Below are 24,841 nucleotides of genomic sequence, written 5' to 3' on the forward strand. Positions count from 1 at the left end.
TGGTGAAATCCCTAAATTCCTTGTTGAGAAATGTTCTTAAACAATTTGCTCAGGCATTTGTTGACAAAGTGGTGACTCTCGCCCCGTCCTTGTTTGTGAATGAGTGAGCATTTCATGGAAGCTGCTTTTATAGCCAATCATGGCACCCACCTGTTCCCAATTAGCCTGCACACCTGTGGGATGTTCCAAATAAGGGTTTGATGAGCATTCCTCAACTTTCTCACTCTTTTTTGCCACTTGTGCCAGCTTTTTTGAAACATGTTGCAGGCATCAAATTCCAAATGAGCTAATATTTGCAAAGAATTGCAAAGTTTCTCAGTGTGAACATGAAATATCTTGTCTTTGCAGTCTATTTTAATTGAATATAAGTTGAAAAGGATTTGTTGTATTCTATATTTATTTATAATTTACACAAGGTGACAATTTCACTGCTTTTGGCTTTTAGATTTTAATTCAAGAGCCACGTTTGTTTGTCCACCAACCTAGCATACCGTGGTTTATGAATTGTTACATTCTGACTCAAGCGGAAAATGCATCCCTCCTACAAAAGTTCCGTTCATTTGTTAGCTAGCAGGCTACTTCCTGGTTCATAATGAACATAATGTAACAATTTCTGTTACATTATGTTCATTATTTCCCCTTCCACAAAGTTTCGGGGAAATAGTTACAGAGTTGTTGCACATGTCGGGACTTTGACTCGGATTTGTATTGCTTCTTCGATGCAGAGAATATTTGGGACGAGCCAGGCGTGAACGTGAGTGTATGTTTAATTTATTTAAACACTATAGTACAAAAACAAGAAAACAAAGGGCGCGCTCAATGGTGGTACAAAAACTGGGCTATGAAACAAAAGACTAGAACCGAGGCTATAACTATAAACATGAAACCAAAACACTTGCTCAATGGCATGAACAACAATGAACTATAAACAAAAACAGCATGATGGCATGGCTATATACAAACGAACAAAAGAAACTAACTGTGGCACAAACAAACCAAAAACTTGCACGGAGGCATACATAAACAAACTTACGTGGCGTGATCAGAAAACAAACAGCATGGCATGAAGGTCGGTACATGAAAACGTGGTTAAGGTCTCAGAAGGAAATGTAGGATACGATACAAAGTTGCCAGGACGAGGACAGGGACGGAATGGCTTAAATAATGACTATGATGATTAGTGACAGGTGTGAGGACTGAGGACAGAGGTGTGACTTGAGGGCAAGGCGAAAATCAATGAGTTGTCATGGTAACAAAAACAAAGGCATGAAGGTCGGTACATGAAAACGTGGTTAAGGTCTCAGAAGGTCATGTAGGATACGATACAAAGTTGCCAGGACGAGGACAGGGACGGAATGGCTTAAATAATGACTATGATGATTAGTGACAGGTGTGAGGACTGAGGACAGGTGCGTGACTTGAGGAAGGTCATGTAGGATACGATACAAAGTTGCCAGGACGAGGACAGGGATGGAATGGCTTAAATAATGACTATGATGATTAGTGACAGGTGTGAGGACTGAGGACAGAGGTGTGACTTGAGGGCAAGGTGAAAATCAATGAGTTGTCATGGTAACAAAAACAAAGGCATGAAGGTCGGTACATGAAAACGTGGTTAAGGTCTCAGAAGGTCACGTAGGATACGATACAAAGTTGCCAGGACGAGGACAGGGACGGAATGGCTTAAATAACGACTATGATGATTAGTGACAGGTGTGAGGACTGAGGACAGGGGCGTGACTTGAGGGCAAGGTGAAAATCAATGAGTTGTCATGGTAACAAAAACAAAGGCATGAAGGTCGGTACATGAAAACGTGGTTAAGGTCTCAGAAGGTCACGTAGGATACGATACAAAGTTGCCAGGACGAGGACAGGGACGGAATGGCTTAAATAATGACTATGATGATTAGTGACAGGTGCTAGGACTGAGGACAGGTGCGTGATTTGAGGGCAAGGTGAAAATCAATGAGTTGTCATGGTAACAAAAACAAACCAGGAAGTGCAAAAGCAAGAACTGAACGTCCAAAAAACTAAACATAACATGACCAAAACGAAAACATAATCCATAAGTGTGACAGCGTAAACCTGTTGGCTAACAAACGACTGGCGAACAGTGCTGATCAAAACAATACTTTCTACGGAAAAGGGATCAAGTACCGTCTCTTCCTCCGGAGGCTTCTCCGGCCTGGTCTTCTTGTAGTTCTCGGAGATATCAGCCAGGATGTGGTTGATGCTGAGCTGGGGCCTGTAGGTGAACAGCCTGCGGCACTGTGGACAGTACCTGGACTGGTGTCGGGTCCAGAAGTCGCTGAGACAGGACAGACAGAAGCTGTGTCCGCACGGTGTGGTGACTGGACCGCTGAAGACGTCCTTACACAGGGAGCACAGGAAGGACTTCTCGGGGAGGAGGCCGGTGGTGGAGGCCATCGGAGCAGGCTGGAAACACGAAGGAGGACGTGGAAAGTCAATACAGAGCTAGATCAGGGGGGAAAAGTTATTTTTAGTGTATGGACCTGAAAAGCAAAATAGTTTGTCGAGTGTCCCATAATATACTAGACTGAACATACGTCCTCTTTTCCCCGGACATGTCCTCTTTTGCGGGACTGTCCGGGCTGTCCGGGAGGGGTTTCTTAAATGCCTCAAATGTCCGGCGTTTAGAGTCAGGGTTGTGTGTATTTTCAATGTACGTACAGGGTTAAGAAGGGGTTAAAAACTAAAAATGTGAAGGTGTGCGCACGCAGCAACATTCGTGAGGGAGGGGCAGAGACAGCGAGAGCGAGAGGGTGGGTTGAGCGATAATCAAGGCATACTTGGTCAACAAGACATAAAAATAAGTAAAAAGTTGATGAAAAATAAACAAGTGATTCAATTATAAATACAAATTTCTCCACATAGAAGTAATCATCAACTTAAAGTGCCCTCTTTGGGGATTGTGATAAAGATCCATCTGGTTTCATCAACTTCATTCTAAACATTTCTTCACAAAAATAGAAATCTTTAACATCAATATTTATGGAAAATGTCCACAAAATAATCAAGCTGTCAACACTGAATATTGCATTGTTGTATTTCTTTTCACAGTTTATCAACTTACATTCATATTTTGTTGAAGTATTGTTCAATAAATATATTTATAAAGGATTTTTGAATTGTTGCTATTTTTAAATAATCTCACGTACCCCTTGGCATACCTTTACTGTAAATACTCCCAGGGGTAAGCGTACCCCCATTTGAGAACCACTGGTATAAACAACTTTAACACTGTTACAAATATCTGCCACACTGTGAACCCACACCAAACAAGAATGACAAACACAATTCGGGTGAACACATGCACCGTAACACAACAAATACCCAGAACCCCTTGCAGCACTAACGCTATAATATACACCCGCCCGCTTCACCCCCTCAACCCCGATTACGTCCCATCAAATATTCCAATTTGAAAAATATTTTTGGTGGAAGATTTTGCATATTTTGTGTGTTTGCCATAAAAAAAACATAGTTCTGTTTGAAAAAAAAGGGTGGAAAACAAACAAACAAACAAAAAAAACAACTGTCAAATCATGGACTATGGGGTTTGTTTTCCTGGAAGGCAAAGGAAAGTTGGCGCGGGCAAGAAGTGAATGTAAGTACATGTTTATTTATTACACTAACAAACTACAAAAAAAAAAGGAAGCAAGCAAAAGGCGCGCACAATGGCGGAGAACAGACTTGACTAATGAAAACAAAAACTAGCACAAAGACAGAACTATGGACAAAAAACAAAACTCAATAACTGTGACATAAAAAAAAAAAAAACTTACGTGGCATGGGCAGGAGGGAAACTATGGACAGTGTGATTAACTGGCATGGCATGAAGGGAGTAGAGGTAAAGTCGCCAGGCTGACTACCTGGCAACTTTCGGTTGAAATAATAGACATGATTAGTGACAGGTGTGCGAGTGCAAAACGTGAAACAGGTGCGTGACATGAGGACAGGTGAAAACTAATGGGTAGTCGTGGTAACAAAGCAAACAAGGAAGTGCAAAAACAGGAAACGATGGAGTCTTAAGCAAAACAGAACATAACTAAACAAAACATGATCACAAGACATGACAACAACATAAAAAAACTAAAACATTTTGAAATGAGGAATAGACGTGAAGTTGATGTAGACTCTAGAGATTTATGTGTTAAATCTAAAATGTATGTATGCCTTGTCACACCATTATCATCATTTCATGACCCAAGCAAAACACTTTTTACACTTTTATACTGGAATAAATACACCTACAACTTATTCAATAAAAACATGGAAAAACTACCAGCAGCGGTAAAGTTTAGATCCATGAAGGAAAGAAGAAAGTGAAAGAATGTTTATAAGTGAATAAATTTACATATGCATACACATTTGTCTTCTTTTTATATTTATTTTAATGAATGAAGTAACATTTACGACAACCTTTTTCCAAAACACAATATATAATGTGAGGTATAATATGCATACGTTTATCATTTGTTTTCAAAATGCTTACAAAAAAAGTGGGACCCCAATAATGTATTGTCGGACCCCATTTTTATGACTTGATGGGGTCTCTGGGACCCCATTTTGAAAATTCCTAGCGCCAACACTGCTGTCAACAGAGGAGAGAAAATACTTTATTTAAATAAATATATTATTTATAAAGCAAGTTGAAGTATAATTGGCAAATGTTCACCTAGTCCCGGCCTTGGCACGCATATTTGTGTCCTCTTTTTGCCATTTCACCACATGGTCAGACTATAACCAGGGGTCGGCTACTTAAAATGTTGAAAGAGCCATATTGGACCAGAAATACAAAAACAAACATGTCTGGAGCCGCAAAAAATTTAAAGTCTTATTACATACAGATAGTGTGTCATGAGATATAAATTGAATTAAGAGGACTTAAAGGAAACTAAATAAGCTCAAATATAGCTACAAATGAGACATAATGATGCAATATGTACATCAGGGGTGTCCAAACTTTTTCCACTGAGAGCCGCACACTGAAAAATCAAAGCAAGCGGGGGCCATTTTCATGATGTTTATTTTAAAAACCAATACAATATATGAATAAAAAATATACATTTAGGCCTCCACTCAGTTATGATCCCGGGGACCCCAAATGGTTTTGGTAAAAAAAATAAATATTAAAAATGTGTCATTATTCAGTATTATTATTATTATTCAAGTTTTAAATATCTAGATCAACATTAGGAAAAAAAATTAAAAAAACACTAAATATGCAATATTTGCAACCAATAACTTTTTTAGGTGGAATATATGAGATTATATGATAATTGGAGCCTTAATTTTGGATTTTGACACTTAAAAACAAATCACACTAAAATAATTGGGGATCCAAAAGTGTCCTACTCATTAAAGTGTTCAAAAATAAATCCTACATTTTTTTTTACTGTTTACTTTTAGCACAACAATCTCGAGATCGACTTCAGATCTATCCGTCAATTTTAAGTTTTATTGTTATGTTTTTTGTTTGTTCGTTTGTTTTAGGCCCTTCTTTAAAGAAAACAGCTCAGTTTTTATATGACAAAACACAAAATATGCAACATTTTCCCCCAAAAATATCTCAAAGTGGAATATTTAATGTGACGTAATTGAAGCCTTGAATAGGTCAATAATTCAAAATGACATTGATTTTGATTCATTATGGCGTGGCGCGGTGGGGGGGTTGCCGTGCGCAACCCGAGGGTCCCTGGTTCAATCCCCACCTAGTACCAACCTCGTCACGCCCCTTGTGTCCTGAGCAAGACACTTCACCCTTGCTCCTGATGGGTGCTGGTTAGCGCCTTGCATGGCAGCTCCCTCCATCAGTGTGTGAATGTGTGTGTGAATGGGTAAATGTGGAAGTAGTGTCAAAGCGCTTTGAGTACCTTGAAGGTAGAAAAGCGCTACACAAGTACAACCCGTTTATTATTTTTTAAAGAAAGAAACAGCCTGCAAGGCAGCTTTATTTTATTAAAGCATTGCAACATTTTCTTGTTACATTTCACCTGTTTTGCGCTTTTATACCACTTATGTTTTTTGTTTTTTTTCCCAATTGTATTTTTAAAATGTACCACGGGGCCATTAAAGAATGACCTGCGGGCCCCAAAAGGCCCCCGGGCCGCACTTTGGACCCCCCTGATGTACATATAGCTAGCCTAAATAGCATGTTAGCATCGATTAGCTTGCAGTGACCAAATATGTCTGATTAGCACTCCACACAAGTCAATAACATCAACAAAACTCACCTTTGTGCATTCATGCACAACGTTAAAGTTTGGTGGACAAAATGAGACGGAAAAAGAAGTGGCATAAAACACGTCTTAGAAAGTCGGAGAAAGTTATACATGTAAACAAACTAGGGTGAGTTCAAGGACCTCCGAAATTAGTAGGACAAAACGGCGCTTGCCAAATACTGGAATCAGTGAAGCATGTTTAATATAAACAGTGTGCTTTATAACAATTAGGGAGCTTTGTGTCATGTTTGTCCTCCTACAGAAACCATGTTAAAACAAAAAATATATCTTTTTTTTTTTTTCCCCTCATCTTTTTCCATTTTTCATACATTTTTGAAAAAGCTCTAGAGAGCCACTAGGGCGGCGCTAAAGCTACGGGTTGCCGACCCCCCGCCTATAATATACTATTTTTTAAAGTCTCAAATAGTGTATTGGAAGTAGCCAAAAATCTAGCTTCTTGCCTTTTAAAAAAAAAAAAAAGCTTTTAAGGTGAATTATACCATGTCCAATTTACTTCTATGATTGTCAGCTTGTATGCTGCTAGCATGTTTTTGTAGTTGGTGACAGAATATATGTTACTGAAGCAGAGAGGGAGGGGTCTGGCGGAGAGCTTAAACTGTAGTAAAAGTCCCAAAAACTGTGACAACACACAGTATGCTCTGTTAAGACTGCAAAAGTGCATGCAAAGCCATGTCAAAATGCTTGAACTTTATGATCTGACGCTTTTTAACACAGGGATTGTCAAACTGTGGTACGCAGGCTCCATCTAGCTCCAAATAGTTTGGCCTCCTACAACCCACGGAAGCACTTTAATCCGATCCTGTTTGTAAAGACTGGTTGGCATAGTAATGCCGGGTTTGTCCCTCCGTGGATGCGTCGACAAGTACACAGCACTGGTAAGTTTAAATGATTTATTAAACTTGACAAAAGCAGGCTACGAACAAAAAGACTGGAGCTAACAGACAAAATAAACCAAGGGCGCTAGCATAAAAGCTAGGAATAAAAAAAACAGATAAACTAAGACTGGCACAAAGGCACACAAAGAGGAAAAACAATTCATCAGCGTGAGAGCTGGAATAAAACAAAGGCTTAGCGGGAAAAGCTAGCGAGAATATACGTACGTGAAGTCAGTCGATACGTGTTGCTCAAAGGCAAAGTTATGGACCCAGACTTGTCAGAGTTATTTGTTGACGAACCCCAAGATGCAGAGATGGAGGCAGGCATGGAGTGAGCAAACGTGATTTTAATATAAAATACTACAACTACAACAAACAAAGGGTACAATCAAAAAGCACGCACGTGGGCGGATATAACAAACTAAGGGCTATGAACAAACAAATCGGAAGCAGGGAACAAAAAACAGTAAGCTACAAACATTCACCAGATATAGCTTACCGCTACGCTGCATTCACACGAGCAGTAGGAATGACAAGTAGAAAATGACATTGACACGACAATACAAATGATCCAGCCCTAACTGGAAGACAAAGTGGGAACAAATAGGAGTGGGCTGATTGGCTACAGGTGTGGCCAGTTGCCAATCAGCCGCAGATGAGGTGACAACAGCACACAGGGAGACAAACAGGAAGCTGAACCAAAATAAGAGCACTTGACAGGAACTAAAGACAGGAGATACTAAACACAGAGGAAACAAAGACAAATGCAGAGGAAAAAACTAAAACATAGACAAACTGTCGAGGGAAAGCCTGACAAGACTGAACAAAGGAAAGAGGAAAGCTTATATAGGGAGAAATCAAGGAGAACCAGGTGTGTGTAGAACACCAGGAGCAGGTGAAATCAATGTGTAACCATGGTAACGGATTAAAAAGGAAGTAAGTGGGTCAGAAGAGAATGAAACAAAGATGGAAAAATAAACATGTGAAGATCTGAGTCACGGATCGCACCACTGTTAGTTTTTTTGAAAAGTCGGACTGACACACGGGGATTATTCCATTGGAAAGCAGATCTCCGGAGGGGGTGTTTGCGGCCGGAGAGGACCCTTCGTATCCTGCATGCGCCACTTTCAACGTGCGGAATACAATTCAATAAAAAGAGAGAAATACTTGTGATGAAGAGGAGACTGTTTATTTGCTTCACAAATTACAAGGACTGAACATTCTCAAGTGCATCCGTGGTAGAAGAAAAGAAACAAGAGATTGATTTAAGAAGGAAACTTGGGAAATGTCAAATCAGAATCAGAATAGTTTTTATTGCCGTTGTTTGAGAACGGGCTCACGCAATAGGAATTTTACTTGGTGCGACGTAAAACACATATGACACAGAATAGAATAAATGAAAAAATGCCGATTTAGTTCAGACTCCTGAACAAAACAGGGACGAGATGAAAGATGAAGAAGCAGGAATATTAAAGATGAATAATCAAGCGTACACAAAACTCTTCACGCTGCATTTGTGCAAGCCAACTGATTCACTTTCCACACAACCAGCAAGTTAGTCCAGTACAGTAGCAACCTAACAACCTCACTCTGCTTATCAGTCGGCCTTTTCCTACGGATTTAAAACTCCTTCCATAAATCCACAGAGCCTTTTGAATTTTGAAACATTCAAAAGTTGTGTTTCCACAACGATTTTCATCCAAAGATTCCTTCCAAGAAACTCCTAGCTGTCTGCTATTAAACATCAACATAGCCATTATAGACATAATATTTTGACTCTGTGCCAATATTACAGCGGACATCAGTTAAAACAAGTTGTAAGCATCCACAAGGCCGAGTGTGACGTCATGGGTCAACCGGAAAAGTAATCCAGTTATCTAATAAGACTCCGGCTTATTAGTGATTCCTAGAGCTCAAAAAAAGTCTGCGGGCTATAGAGCGTTTTCCGTTCGGGCTCCAGTACTCTGGAATGCCCTCCCGGTAACAGTTCCAGATGCCACCTCAGTAGAAGCATTTAAGTCTCATCTTAAAACTCATCTGTATACTCTAGCCTTTAAATAGACCTCCTTTTTAGACCAGTTGATCTGCCGCTTCTTTTCTTTCTCCTATGTCCCCCCCTCCCTTGTGGAGGGGGTCCGGTCCGATGACCATGGATGAAGTACTGACTGTCCAGAGTCGAGACCCAGGATGGACCGCTCGTCGGGACCCAGGATGGACCGCTCGCCTGTATCGGTTGGGGACATCTCTACGCTGCTGATCCGCTTGAGATGGTTTCCTGTGGACGGGACTCTCACTGCTGTCTTGGAGCCACTATGGATTGAACTTTCACAGTATCATGTTAGACCCGCTCGACATCCATTGCTTTCGGTCCCCTAGAGGGGGGGGGTTGCCCACATCTGAGGTCCTCTCCAAGGTTTCTCATAGTCAGCATTGTCACTGGCGTCCCACTGAATGTGAATTCTCCCTGCCCACTGGGTGTGAGTTTTCCTTGCCCTTTTGTGGGTTCTTCCGAGGATGTTGTAGTCGTAATGATTTGTGCAGTCCTTTGAGACATTTGTGATTTGGGGCTATATAAATAAACATTGATTGATTGATGATTGATCTGTGCTGAAATGAAGTAAACCCCCCCCATGCACACATTTTGGCGTGTGCATGGACACTTGGACTTCACACCTAGGTAGGGGTGTAACGGTACGTGTATTTGTACTGAACCGTTTCGGTACGGGGGTTTCGGTTCAGTTCGGAGGTCTACCGAACGAGTTTCCACACGGACATATTAGGTAGCGCACCGCAGGTTGTGTAAACAATGCAGAGTGAGGCACAACACAGGGCATGCTAGCAGCCACCGGGCTAGGACAACATCAATCAATCAATCAATGTTTACTTATATAGCCCTAAATCACTAGTGTCTCAAAGGGCTGCACAAACCACCACGACATCCTCGGTAGGCCCACATAAGGGCAAGGAAAACTCACACCCAGTGGGACATCGGTGACAATAATGACTATGAGAACCTTAGAGAGGAGGAAAGCAATGGATGTCGAGCGGGTCTAACATGATACTGTGAAAGTTCAATCCACAATGGATCCAACACAGTCGCGAGAGTCCAGTCCAAAGCGGATCCAACACAGCAGCGAGAGTCCCGTTCACAGCGGAGCCAGCAGGAAACCATCCCAAGTGGAGGCGGATCAGCAGCGCAGAGATGTCCCCAGCCGATACACAGGCAAGCAGTACATGGCCACCGGATCGGACCGGACCCCCTCCACAAGGGAGAGTGGGACATAGAAGAAAAAGAAAAGAAACGGCAGATCAACTGGTCTAAAAAGGGAGTCTATTTAAAGGCTAGAGTATACAAATGAGTTTTAAGGTGAGACTTAAATGCTTCTACTGAGGTGGCATCTCGAACTGTTACCGGGAGGGCATTCCAGAGTACTGGAGCCCGAACGGAAAACGCTCTATAGCCCGCAGACTTTTTTTGGGCTTTGGGAATCACTAATAAGCCGGAGTCTTTTGAAGGCAGATTTCTTGCCGGGACATATGGTACAATACAATCGGCAAGATAGGATGGAGCTAGACCGTGTAGTATTTTATACCTAAGTAGTAAAACCTTAAAGTCACATCTTAAGTGCACAGGAAGCCAGTGCAGGTGAGCCAGTATAGGTATATATGTATGTATATATGTATATAAAGGTATATACAGTATAGGTATATATGTATGTATATATGTATGTAAAGGTATATACAGTATAGGTATATATGTATGTATATATGTATATAAAGGTATATACAGTATAGGTATATATGTATGTATATATGTATATAAAGGTATATACAGTATAGGTATATATGTATGTATATATGTATATAAAGGTATATACAGTATAGGTATGTATGTATGTATATATGTATATAAAGGTATATACAGTATAGGTATATATGTATGTATATATGTATATAAAGGTATATACAGTATATATGTATGTATATATGTATATAAAGGTATATACAGTATCGGCGTAATGTGATCAAACTTTCTTGTTCTTGTCAAAAGTCTAGCAGCCGCATTTTGTACCAACTGTAATCTTTTAATGCTAGACATGGGGAGACCCGAAAATAATACGTTACAGTAATCGAGACGAGACGTAACAAACGCATGGATAATGATCTCAGCGTCTTTAGTGGACAGAATGGAGCGAATTTTTGCGATATTACGGAGATGAAAGAAGGCTGTTTTAGTAACATGCAAAAGACAGAGCTGGAAGAACCTCCTGCCTCGTTTAACATCTCCCGTTTGGGAACACTTTGGCTGCGCGGTGCGATACAACAATGGAGGACGGAGGTTTGCCAACATTGTTCAGCAGCAGTTGGGTACGCTTCTGCTAACACGTCAAACATGCTAACTCCTTTGAAACGTCACCACCGCATTCAAGCAGCCTCTCATCGGCGAGTCAGGCAGGGCTAAAGCAATAAATAACAAATGTTTTTATAACAGCAGATTCAACACCATCCATCCATCCATTGTTTACTGCAGGGGTCGGGAACCTTTTTGGCCGAGAGAGCCATGAAAGCCAAATATTTCAAAATGTATTTCCGTGAGAGCCATATCATATTTTTTTAACACTGAATACAACTAAATGTGTGCATTTTTAAGTAAGACCAACATTTTTAGAGTATAATAAGACTTTTATTCTTTTTAATAACATTGTTATTCTGAAGCTAACCAATAATAAATAAAATGTCATGTCCTGTTTTTTTCCACTCCCTTGTCTGGTTTCCTTGGTTACTCCTTTTGTCCACCTGTCTCTGGTGGACAAAATGCCCGCTCACCTGCTTCCCGAGCACTAATCAGAGGCAGCATTTAAGCTTGTCTTTGCCAGTCAGTCGCCCTGGCGTCAATGTGATCTTTTCTTGCTCTGTGCTGACTTGTTTCATGCCTTGCCATAGTTTCGTGCTTCATGCCATGCCAAGTAAGTTTTGTTTGATTTATGTTCATGGTCTGTTTATGCGTTAGCTTTGTTCCTTAGCCCAAGTTGTGCCTCCACTGTAAGAGATTTTTCTTTGTATCTTTTTTTAGTTTAAATTAAATCATGTTTTTACCTAAATGCAATGTCCCGAGTAGTCCATCTGCCTTCCTGGGAGAACGACCCTGCAGCAAGCTGCGACCCCCCCCATCGTGACATAAAATACTTCCCACCATTAATGCGACTTCTTGAACAGGTGCGGTAGTAAATGGATGGATGGATTTAAATGCATGAGAATGTTTTATATTTTATTTTTACCACTGTGATTACCAGCGAAATTATTCATAATTATCGTGTTAAGCAATGTCAGCTAAGATTTATCTGAGAGCCAGAGGCAGTCATCAAAAGAGCCACATCTGGCTCTAGAGCCATAGGTTCCCTACCCCTGGTTTACTGCTTGTCCCGTTCGGGGCCGCGGGGGGGTTGCTGTATTGCATTAAAAACTAAATTTTGACACACTTCTATGGTGGAAGAACAATGAACCCATATATCCTCTTACTGCCAAGTTAGCCAGGCTAATTTATTGGGGTGTTACCATTTAGTGGTCAATTGTACAGAATATGTACTGTACTGTGCAATCTACTAATAAAAGTCTCAATCAATCAATAAAAAAAGCACTTTATATGTAGAAAGGTTTTGTTAAGAAACCATTCCGAGCCTTATCTTATTTAGTTTTTTTTATACATGTTGACCACATTAACTCTGGCAATGGACCATGTGTGTATTTGTATGTTATTCCATCGTTTACAAATTTGGTGAATAAATAACCCAAAAAATGTATATTTTGTGTTTTCTTACTGTACCGAAAATTAACCGAACCGTGACCTCTAAACCGAGGTACGTGCCGAACCGAAATTTTTGTGTACCGTTACACCCCTACAGCTAGGTGTGACAATACAAAAAAAAAAATATTGGAGAAATCAGACTAATTTAGAGCATGGAAATGTCATTGCAGATTTCGTTTAAGTTGTTGCAGACTTATTTTCTTCATCTGCTTGATTACATCAAGAATGAAACTCATGTAGATATTTGTACAGATAAATACATATTGAGTTCTCAATAGTCATTTTTTAATTCAAGGGGGTCTCGGAAACCTTTCTGTTCCCCAGTAGGGTCTTTACAAACAAATGTAAGAAGCATTGCTATAACCCACCTTACACAGAATACGTCTTTCTCGTCTCTTCCTGCTCAAGACTTACAGAGAATGAAGAATTTAGAATATGCAGCATGTCAAGTATGTGGACCAACAGGTAGCCACAGAACGACTTCATGACATCACTTTTAAAGGAGCTACAAGATACCGTAAAGGTTTTACGTAAACCGTGAACACAGCGTCCAGTGTTCTACAACCAGGTTTCTACGGACACTTCTGGAAACTGATTGTTTTCCATGATGTCTAAAGCCAACTACTGTATGAAGAAGTCAAAGGTGTTTGCTTCTATATTAAAGAGAGGTAATAAACTATTGAAGTGAAGCCTTACCTGTGGTGTGCTCTCTGTGCTACGTCTTCTCTCCCCAGGCAAACAGGGTAACACCAATAATGGATCTAAGAACAATGGCATTCTCGCTCCAAACTCCACCCCGGATGTTATCTGAGCTCCGCTCTCAGCAAGAACAGCAAATAGTGTACGACTGGGAAGCTGAACTAAAGTCATGGGAATATTACATGTAAAAAAAAACTTATAGTACAGAATAATGAAGTACTTTAGAACAGAAAATACTGAACTTGTTAGGCCTCAGAGTACATTGGGGACATACAGTATTTCTCCTTTAAAGGTAAAGTTTTGCTCTATATTTGTTCATACCTTTGTTTATGTTACTCTTTTCGTCCTTTTTCTACCGCTTGTTCCTCTCGGGGCCACAGGGGTGCTGGAGCCTACCTCAGTCGCCACCGCATCACAGAGCCAACACAGACAGATAACATTCACACTCACATTCACACCATGAACTGATTAACGTGGCCGACTTAAACAAGTTGAAAAACATATTCGGGTGTTACACTTTAGTGGTCAATTGTACGGAATATGACAGCACGGTGGATCAGGGGTTAGTGCATGTGCCTCACAATACTAAGGTCATGAGTAGTCCTGAGTTAAATCCCGGGCTCAAGGTCTTTCTATGTGGAGTTTGTATGTTCTCCCCGTGACTGCGTGGGTTCTCTGCGGCTTCCTCCCACCTCCAAAGACATGCACCTGGGGATAGGCTCCTCCCACCTCCAAAGACATGCACCTGGGGATAGGCTCCTCCCACCTCCAAAGACATGCACCTGGGGATAGGCTCCTCCCACCTCCAAAGACATGCACCTGGGGATAGGCCCCTCTCACCTCCAAAGACATGCACCTGGGGATAGGCTCCTCCCACCTCCAAAGACATGGACCTGGGGATAGGCTCCTCCCACTTCCAAAGACATGCACCTGGGGATAGGCCCCTCTCACCTCCAAAGACATGCACCTGGGGATAGGCCCCTCCCACCTCCAAAGACATGGACCTGGGGGTAGGCCCCTCTCACCTCCAAAGACATGCACCTGGAGATAGGCCCCTCCCACCTCCAAAGACATGCACCAGGGGATAGGCCCCTCCCACCTCCAAAGACATGCACCTGGGGATAGGCCCCTCCCACCTCCAAAGACATGCACCTGGAGATAGGCCCCTCTCACCTCCAAAGACATGCACCTGGGGATAGGCCCCTCCCATCTCCAAAGACATGCACCTGGGGATAGGCTCCTCCCACCTCCAAAGACATGCACCTGGGGATAGGCTCCTCCCACCTCCAAAGACATGGACCTGGGGATAGGCTCCTCCCACTTCCAAAGACATGCACATGGGGATAGGCCCCTCTCACCTCCAAAGACATGCACCTGGGGATAGGCTCCTCCCACCTCCAAAGACATGGACCTGTGGATAGGCTCCTCCCACTTCCAAAGACATGCACCTGGGGATAGGCCCCTCTCACCTCCAAAGACATGCACCTGGGGATAGGCTCCTCCCACCTCCAAAGACATGCACCTGGGGATAGGCCCCTCCCCCCTCCAAAGACATGCACCTGGGGATAGGCTCCTCCCACCTCCAAAGACATGGACCTGGGGATAGGCTCCTCCCACTTCCAAAGACATGCATCTGGGGATAGGCCCCTCTCACCTCCAAAGACATGCACCTGGAGATAGGCCCCTCCCCCCTCCAAAGACATGCACCTGGGGATAGGCTCCTCCCACTTCCAAAGACATGCATCTGGGAATAGGCTCCTCCCACTTCCAAAGACATGCATCTGGGGATAGGCCCCTCCCACCTCCAAAGACATGCATCTGGGAATAGGCTCCTCCCACCCCCAAAGACATGCACCTGGGAATAGGCTCCTCCCACCTCCAAAGACATGCACCTGGGGATAGGCCCCTCTCACCTCCAAAGACATGCACCTGGGGATAGGCTCCTCCCACCTCCAAAGACATGGACCTGGGGATAGGCTCCTCCCACTTCCAAAGACATGCACATGGGGATAGGCCCCTCTCACCTCCAAAGACATGCACCTGGGGATAGGCTCCTCCCACCTCCAAAGACATGGACCTGTGGATAGGCTCCTCCCACTTCCAAAGACATGCACCTGGGGATAGGCCCCTCTCACCTCCAAAGACATGCACCTGGGGATAGGCTCCTCCCACCTCCAAAGACATGCACCTGGGGATAGGCCCCTCCCCCCTCCAAAGACATGCACCTGGGGATAGGCTCCTCCCACCTCCAAAGACATGGACCTGGGGATAGGCTCCTCCCACTTCCAAAGACATGCATCTGGGGATAGGCCCCTCTCACCTCCAAAGACATGCACCTGGAGATAGGCCCCTCCCCCCTCCAAAGACATGCACCTGGGGATAGGCTCCTCCCACTTCCAAAGACATGCATCTGGGAATAGGCTCCTCCCACTTCCAAAGACATGCATCTGGGGATAGGCCCCTCCCACCTCCAAAGACATGCACCTGGGAATAGGCCCGTCCCACCTCCAAAGACATGCACCTGGGGATAGGCTCCTCCCACCTCCAAAGACATGCATCTGGGGAATTAAAACAAGGACCTTCTCGCTGTGGGGTACAACTGCTAACCACTGCTCCACCGTGCTAACCCTATTTAATTTTTTGCATGACAAAAATGTTCTGTAGATTTTATTATTGTATTGAACATTGGTCGATAGTAAAACATGGTCCTTCTCTTCTCCATTTTGTTCTTTTTTTTCTCCATTATTTTCGTATTGGCGTACACATATTGTATATCTATGTTTCTATTGTGTTGTTCTGTTCAATTAAACATTTTACATTTTAAAATAGTTTTTGTCACTGTTGAAAAAGTTTCAGTCAATAAAGTTATGGGAGAAAACTATTCACTGAATATTTTCTGCCATCTAAAATTTGGATAGGATAATATTTAATTAGTTGTTTCAATTATTACCCTTGATCACCCCCTGGGAGGTGAGGGGAGCAGTGAGCAACAGCGGTGGCCGCGCCCGGGAATCATTTTTGGTGATTTAACCCCCAATTCTAACCCATCCATCCATTTTCTACCGCTTATTCCCTTTTAAGGTGGCCGCTGGTGCCTATCTCAGCTACAATCGGGCAGGAGGCGGGGTACACCCTGGACAAGTTGCCACCTCATCACAGGGCCAACACAGATAGACAGACAACATTCACACACTAGGGACCATTTAGTGTTGCCAATCAACCTATCTCCAGGTGCATGTCTTTGGAGGTGGGAGGGGCCTATCCCAGGTGCATGTCTTTGGAGGTGGGAGGGGCCTATCCCAGGTGCATGTCTTTGGAGGTGGGAGGGGCCTATCCCCAAGTGCATGTCTTTTGAGGTGGGAGGGTCCTATCCCCAGGTGCATGTCGTTGGAGGTGGGAGGGGCCTATCCCCAAGTGCATGTCTTTTGAGGTGGGAGGGTCCTATCCCCTGGTGCATGTCTTTGGAGGTGGGAGGAGCCTATCCTCAGGTGCATGTCTTTGGAGGTGGGAGGGGCCTATCCCCAGGTGCATGTCCTTGGAGGTGGGAGGGGCCTATCCCAGGTGCATGTCTTTGGAGGTGGGAGGGGCCTATCCCCAAGTGCATGTCTTTTGAGGTGGGAGGGTCCTATCCCCTGGTGCATGTCTTTGGAGGTGGGAGGAGCCTATCCTCAGGTGCATGTCTTTGGAGGTGGGAGGGGCCTATCCCAGGTGCATGTCTTTGGAGGTGGGAGGGGCCTATCCCCAAGTGCATGTCTTTTGAGGTGGGAGGGTCCTATCCCCTGGTGCATGTCTTTGGAGGTGGGAGGAGCCTATCCTCAGGTGCATGTCTTTGGAGGTGGGAGGGGCCTATCCCAGGTGCATGTCTTTGGAGGTGGGAGGGGCCTATCCCCAAGTGCATGTCTTTTGAGGTGGGAGGGTCCTATCCCCTGGTGCATGTCTTTGGAGGTGGGAGGAGCCTATCCTCAGGTGCATGTCTTTGGAGGTGGGAGGGGCCTATCCCCAGGTGCATGTCCTTGGAGGTGGGAGGGGCCTATCCCCAGGTGCATGTCTTTGGAGGTGGGAGGGGCTTATCCCCAGGTGCATGTCTTTGGAGGTGGGAGGGGCCTATCCCACGTGCATGTCTTTGGAAGTGGGAGGGGCCTCTTTCCAGGTGCATGTCTTTGGAGGTGGGAGGAGCCTATTCCCAGATGCATGTCTTTGGAAGTGGGAGGGGCCTATCCCCAGGTGCATGTCTTTGGAGGTGGGAGGGGCCTATCCCCAGGTACATGTCTTTGGAGGTGGGGGGGGCCTATCCCCAGGTGCATGTCTTTGGAGGTGGGAGGGGCCTATCCCCAGGTGCATGTCTTTGGAGGTGGGAGGGGCCTATCCCCAGGTGCATGTCTTTGGAGGTGGGAGGGGCCTATCCCCAGGTGCATGTCTTTGGAGGTGGGAGGGGCCTAACCCCAGGTGCATGTCTTTGGAGGTGGGAGGAAGCCGGAGTACCCGGAGGGGAACCCACGCGTTCACGGGGAGAACATGCAAACTCCACACAGAAAGATCCCTAGCCCGGGTTTGAACCCAGGACTACTCAGGGCCTTCGTATTGTGAGGCAGACGCACTAACCCCTCTTCCACCGTGAAGCCCCCAATTCCAACCCTTGATGGTAAATATACTCGAATTTATTTGCGGAAATACCGCATGTGCACCTCACGTTGTGAACAATCCATCACGGCCGAGTTGTTGCAAAGAAACGATTAATGAAGATGGAGTTGAAGTTGAGTCTGGCAGGAGGAGCCACTTTGTCCTCCATGTGCTTGGTGGCGACTTGAGCCGCGCCCCCTGCAAAGCCACCCACTGCGCCCCCGATGACACTGAAGAGAACCATGCCCCCCGGCCCCTCTATCGAGCCAACAAGCGCCCCCATGACAGCGCCCACCACCACGCCCGTGCCCACCCCTCTGACCAGCGATGTTCTCAGCCAGCCGTTGTCCACCTCCGCCTTGGCCCGGATGTCGGCGCTGACGCTGGCCGTGTGGGCGTCTTTCTGGCGGTACAGTTCATCCGACAAGTACTTCTTCTCCAACTCGCTCCTCACCTTCTCGTTATCTGCCGTCATCTTCTTCATCAACCTTTTCTCCTCCTCCTTCACGCTGCGCTCGGCTTTCTGGAAGGTCCTGCTGGAGAAGCAGGCCCCGCCTAGAGAGGCCACCAGGTACTCGATCTTCTGCAGCATCTCTCGCTCGCGGCTGCGCTCCCTCCAGTCCTTGTTGAAAATGTAAAAGCGGCCGCCAAAGTCCTCGATTAAATGCCTCAAGGGCCAATCGGTGTTCTGCACCAATCCCTCCAAGGCGGCTTCTTCCGGGTTCCCGTCGTAGGCCAACAGCACGATGCAGTGTCTCAAACAGCGCCTCCCAAAACGCTTCATCATCAGCTGAGGCGTCCTGATGTCGTTCGGGGAGATCTTCTCCATGTCGAAGGCCACCAGGAAGGCGTGCGGGCCAGGCACGGACAAGCACTTGGACCTCCTTACCTCCATCTTCCTCTTGACTCGGGATATGTCCTTATCGTAGATGTTGGGGGCGTTGATCACCGCCACTCGCCTTCCGGCCAGCTCACCCACAATCTTCCTGCTGCCGGAAATGCTGGAGATGTCCTTGGAAAACTCCGCCTTTCCCAGGATTGCATTGGTGAGCTGGAACTGAGACGGTCCGCTGCTGCCGACCACCATCAGTCTCAGTTCCAAAGAGGAGCCTGTGGAAGAGAAGTTCTTCTTTTAAACAGCGTGGTTACTTGATGCACTCTTGCATTCATGGTGACAGCACAAGTATACCTTTTTTCCTCTTCTCCATTGTGGACGGACAGACAGTTATACACTGCCGCACAACTGGCCCTTGCAATGAAAACACACCCCAGAATCAATCTTCTCTCTCTCTCTCCCTCTGACATGGTAATTGGCTGCCAGATGCAATGTCAAGTGGAAAACGACCCGAGGGGAGTGTCTAATCAAACACCCATCTGCTTTATTTCTATGCGAATGATTGCTTGTACAGATATGGTGTTGTGTCTGCTGGGCAAGTATGCCTGAAGCTTCATGGGTCAGCTGCGGGATCATCAGCCGGGGACCACCGCTCATTGGAGTTTCGTTCTCTTTAACCCTGGAACTCCTTCTGGTGGCAGAGCGGTGGCAGGGACGTCTCCCTTCCACCCCCTGCAGCCGACCCATCTTATTGCCTCGACCCCCAGTACTTTAAAAGATTACAGTTGGTACAAAATGCGGCTGCTAGACTTTTGACAAGAACAAGAAAGTTTGATCACATTACGCCTGTACTGTACATACCTTTATATACATATATACATACATATATACCTATACTGTATATACCTTTATATACATATATACATACATATATACCTATACTGTATATACCTTTATATACATATATACCTATACTGTATATACCTTTATATACATATATACATACATATATACCTATACTGTATATACCTTTATATACATACATACATACATATATACCTATAATGTATATACCTTTATATACATATATACCTATACTGTATATACCTTTATATACATATATACATACATATATACCTATACTGGCTCACCTGCACTGGCTTCCTGTGCACTTAAGATGTGACTTTAAGGTTTTACTACTTACGTATAAAATACTACACGGTCTAGCTCCATCCTATCTTGCCGATTGTATTGTACCATATGTCCCGGCAAGAAATCTGCCTTCAAAAGACTCCGGCTTATTAGTGATTCCTAGAGCCCAAAAAAAGTCTGCGGGCTATAAAGCGTTTTCATTTCGGGCTCCAGTACTCTGGAATGCCCTCCTGGTAAAAGTTTGAGATGCCACCTCAGTAGAAGCATTTAAGTCTCACCTTAAAACTCATTTGTATACTCTAGCCTTTAAATAGACTCCATTTTTAGACTAGTTGATCTGCCGTTTCTTTTCTTTTTCTCCTATGTCCCACTCTCCCTTGTGGAGGGGGTCCGGTCCGATCCGGTGGCCATGTACTGCTTGCCTGTGTATCGGATGGGGACATCTCTGCGCTGCTGATCCGCCTCCGCTTGGGATGGTTTCCTGCTGGCTCCGCTGTGAACGGGACTCTCGCTGCTGTGTTGGATCCGCTTTGGACTGGACTCTCGCGACTGTGTTGGATCCATTGTGGATTGAACTTTCACAGTATCATGTTAGACCCGCTCGACATCCATTGCGTTCCTCCTCTCCAAGGTTCTCATAGTCATCATTGTCACAGATGTCCCACTGGGTGTGAGTATTCCTTGCCCTTATGTGGGCCTACCGAGGATGTCGTGGTGGTTTGTGTTGTGGTTTGTGCAGCCCTTTGAGATACTAGTGATTTAGGGCTATATAAGTAAACATTGATTGATTGATTGATACTTATCCCTCCTCCTCAGCCACAACCAGAAGCTTCCCTTTTCTGCTTCCTCAGCAAGGGCCTTGGTTTCCCTTTGGAGCTTAGCCCCAGTCGTTCCCACATCTCGGAGCAGCTTTGTTGATGATGTACCGACGAAGCCCACTTCCACAGGCTAGAGCAGGGGTCACCAACGCGGTGCCCACGGGCACCAGGTCGCCCGTAAGGACCAGATGAGTCGCCCGCTGGCCTGTTCTAAAAATAGCTCAAATAGCAGCACTTACCAGTGAGCTGCCTCTACTTTTTAAATTGTATTTATTTACTAGCAAGCTGGTCTCGCTTTGCTTGACATTTCTAATTCTAAGAGAGACAAAACTCAAATAGAATTTGAAAATCCAAGAAAATATTTTAAAGACTTGGTCTTTACTTGTTTTAATAAATTCATTTTTATTTTTTTTTACTTTGCTTATTATAACTTTCAGAAAGACAATTTTAGAGGAAAAAATACAACCTTAAAAATTATTTTAGGATTTTTAAACACATACACCTTTTTACCTTTTAAATTCCTTCCTCTTCTTTCCTGACGATTTAAATCAATGTTCAAGTATTTTTTTTTTATTGTAAAGAAGAATAAATACATTTTAATTTAATTCTTCATTTTAGCTTCTGTTTTTTCAACGGGCTAGGGATTTTTCTGTGTGGAGTTCGCATGTTCTCCCCGTGACTGCGTGGGTTCCTTCCGGGTACTCCGGCTTCCTCCCACCTCCAAAGACATGGACCTGGGGATAGGCCCCTCCCACCTCCAAAGACATGCACCTGGGGATAGGCTCCTCCCACCTCCAAAGACATGGACCTGGGGATAGGCCCCTCCCACCTCCAAAGACATGCACCTGGGGATAGGCCCCTCCCACCTCCAAAGACATGCACCTGGGGATAGGCCCCTCCCACCTCCAAAGACATGCACCTGGGGATAGGCTCCTCCCACCTCCAAAGACATGCACCTGGGGATAGGCTCCTCCCACCTCCAAAGACATGGACCTGGGGATAGGCCCCTCCCACCTCCAAAGACATGCACCTGGGGATAGGCCCCTCCCACCTCCAAAGACATGCACCTGGGGATAGGCCCCTCCCACCTCCAAAGACATGAACCTGGGGATAGGTTGATTGGCAACACTAAATGGTCCCTAGTGTGTGAATGTGAGTGTGAATGTTGTCTGTCTTTCTGTGTTGGCCCTGTGATGAGGTGGCGACTTGTCCAGGGTGTACACCGACTTCCGCCCGATTGTAGCTGAGATAGGCGCCAGCGCCGCCAGCGACCCCAAAAGGGAATAAGCGGTAGAAAAGGATGGATGGATGGATATATATATATATATATATATATATATATATATATATATATTGCTTTTGTACTTCATTATTATTTCTCAACTGTTTGTAAATGTTGAAATTTATAGGTGATAAAAATAATTTTAGAAAAAAACCCTCCGTTTACGCACATCTTGTCACCACTTCCGCTGTTAGCGCCTTCAAAATAAGGCGCAAGGCAACTTATAACAGGAACTTAACATTACAAAAAGGCAAGTCCATAAAAATACGTTACATATGTAAATTAAGTGAGCCTCCTACAGCGCCTATTCACTCTATTTCAGTGAATAACTTAAATTTGGGACACAGCATCATCGTTTTTGGAGCGGCGTTTTTGAAAACAAACGTGTCACCACTTCCGCTTATAACAGGAACTTAACATCACAAAGAGGCAAATCCATAAAAATAGCTTACATATATATGAACTGACATACTGAACCATGAGATTTAAAAAGTTGATCCCAATATCAATTTAGTGTCATCAAACAATTGTTTGTCTTTGCTGTCCCAGGAATAAACATACCTTTATTTTGGTCAAATTTCATTTGGATAATCTGAAAGCGGAACCATTTTTTCGTGTAAGAACCGGATTCTGGACGAACATTTTCTTGTGTTACACAACACATTGCCACCTGTTCGAGAGCGTAAAATGACCTCTGTTCACACATTTGAAATATATTTGGCATAAAGTGGTGGATATTGTAAGAGGCGCTTTAATAACGACACAATATGATATTAGACGACGAAATTCAGCGGCGAGGTGGACTTTGAACACTGCAACACACTTCGTGTTGGCCTATTAGGGTCATGTCATAAATGGAGTCAAATAAATGTCATTAGGTTATGGTCATGTCTTAAATGCAGTCAAATAAAGTTGTACTAAAGATGCAGAACATCTTTAGAGCGACACTTCGCGTGTTCAAATCCAACCCAGGCTGCTTCTCTGGGATGAGCACGGGAGAATTATCAGAAAGTTACCATCACGATGACACATGTTTAACAAAGGAGGCGTCTCTCTACATTCACGTAAGTTACATTTAATATCTTTTACACATACACGCAACAAACAACTTACAGCTTTATGCTCAGACTTCTGAATTATTGTTACTCTTTAACGCCAACATCCTACTAAGGAAGCAAGCCGGAAGTGCATTAAAACTATTAAATTGTCCGACGAGCTTCATTAACTTTTCCTTGATTTATGCACTACCCATTGTATCTTTATACCCGTTTATAAACACCCGGATAAGTAAACACATATTCTTTAATATGAATTCGAACTTCCAGTAGTGATGTCCAATTTCATTCTACAAACTCCGTTTCCATATGGGTAAGGAAATTGTGTTAGATGTAAATATGAACAGAATACAATTATTTGCGAATCATTTCCAACCCATATTCAGTTGAATGTACTACAAAGACAAGATATTTGATGTTCAAACTCATCAACTTTATTTTTTTCTGAAAATAATAATTAACTTTGAATTTCATGGTTGCAACACGTGCCAAAGTAGTTGGGAAAGGACATGTTCACCACTGTGTTACATCACATTGTCTTTTAACAATAATAATAATAATGGATTAGATTTATATCGCGCTTTTCTATTGTTAGATACTCAAAGCGCTCACAGAGAAGTGGGAACCCATCATTCATTCACACCTGGTGGTGGTAAGCTACATATGTAGCCACAGCTGCCCTGGGGTAGACTGACGGAGGCGTGGCTGCCAGTTTGCGCCTACGGCCCCTCCGACCACCACCAATCATTCATTCATCATTCATTCACCAGTGTGAGCGGCACCGGGGGCAAAGGGTGAAGTGTCCTGCCCAAGGACACAACGGCAGCGACTTTGATGTCAATAGGTGGGAAGCGAACCCGCAACCCTCAGGTTTCTGGCACGGCCTCTCTACCCACTACGCCATGCCGCCCCTTAACAACACTCAATAAACGTTTGGGAACCGAGGAAACTATTTCTTGAAGCTTTGAAAGTGGAATTCTTTACCATTCTTGTTTGATGTACAGCTTAAGTTGTTCAACAGTCTGTGGTCTTGTTGTCGTATTTTACGCTTCATAATGCACCACACATTTTCTATGGGAGAGAGGTCTGGACTGCAGGCGGGCCAAGAAAGTACAAGCAGTCTTTTACTAGGAAGCCACGCTGTTGTAACACGTGGCTTGGCATTGTTTTGCTGAAATAAGCAGGGGCGTCCATGATAACGTTGCTTGGATCATAACATATGTTGCTCCAAAACCTGTATGGACCATTCAGCATTAATTGCGCCTTCACAGATGTGTAAGTTACCCATGCCTTGGGCACTAATGCACCCCCATACCATCACACATGCTGGCTTTTGAACTTTGCGTCTATAACAATCCGGATGGTTGTTTTCCTCTTTGTTCCAGAGGACACCACATCCACAGTTTCCAAATATAATTTGAAATGTGGACTCG

The 24,841-nt window shown here is 44.1% G+C and overlaps 3 protein-coding genes across 7 annotated transcripts in view; 1 reads left to right on the forward strand and 2 right to left on the reverse strand.

Moving 5' to 3' along the window:
• btr02 (bloodthirsty-related gene family, member 2) overlaps window positions 1–13,756 on the reverse strand; it is a 26,911-nt gene extending 13,155 nt beyond the window's left edge. Inside the window, exons 1-2 of the mRNA XM_061884656.1 lie at window positions 13,644–13,756; window positions 2,158–2,436 (exon numbers count right to left, since the gene is read on the reverse strand). Coding sequence (XP_061740640.1) covers window positions 2,158–2,436; window positions 13,644–13,724 — 360 coding nt within the window. The 5' untranslated portion in view covers window positions 13,725–13,756. The remainder of the gene's footprint in view (window positions 1–2,157; window positions 2,437–13,643) is intronic.
• Window positions 13,757–13,781: 25 nt separating this feature from the next.
• rsad1 (radical S-adenosyl methionine domain containing 1) overlaps window positions 13,782–24,841 on the forward strand; it is a 42,250-nt gene continuing 31,190 nt past the window's right edge. For 3 of the 5 annotated variants that reach the window (XM_061884660.1, XM_061884659.1, XM_061884661.1), the window contains exon 1: window positions 22,972–23,417. In XM_061884660.1, coding sequence (XP_061740644.1) covers window positions 23,250–23,417 — 168 coding nt within the window. In that variant the 5' untranslated portion in view covers window positions 22,972–23,249. Of the gene's footprint in view, window positions 13,939–22,970; window positions 23,418–24,841 lie in introns of those variants that run through there. The other 2 variants (XM_061884658.1, XM_061884657.1) reach the window with 2 other exon arrangements.
• LOC133541776 (GTPase IMAP family member 4) lies at window positions 18,352–19,474 on the reverse strand. Its single transcript, XM_061885361.1, has 2 exons — window positions 19,456–19,474; window positions 18,352–19,376 (listed from the first exon to the last, which is right to left on the reverse strand). Exons 1-2 carry the CDS (start codon window positions 19,472–19,474, stop codon window positions 18,352–18,354), a joined length of 1,044 nt encoding a protein of 347 aa, XP_061741345.1.

The sequence above is a fragment of the Nerophis ophidion genome, linkage group LG23 (genome assembly GCF_033978795.1).
Source record: "Nerophis ophidion isolate RoL-2023_Sa linkage group LG23, RoL_Noph_v1.0, whole genome shotgun sequence".
Taxonomy (NCBI): domain Eukaryota; kingdom Metazoa; phylum Chordata; class Actinopteri; order Syngnathiformes; family Syngnathidae; genus Nerophis; species Nerophis ophidion.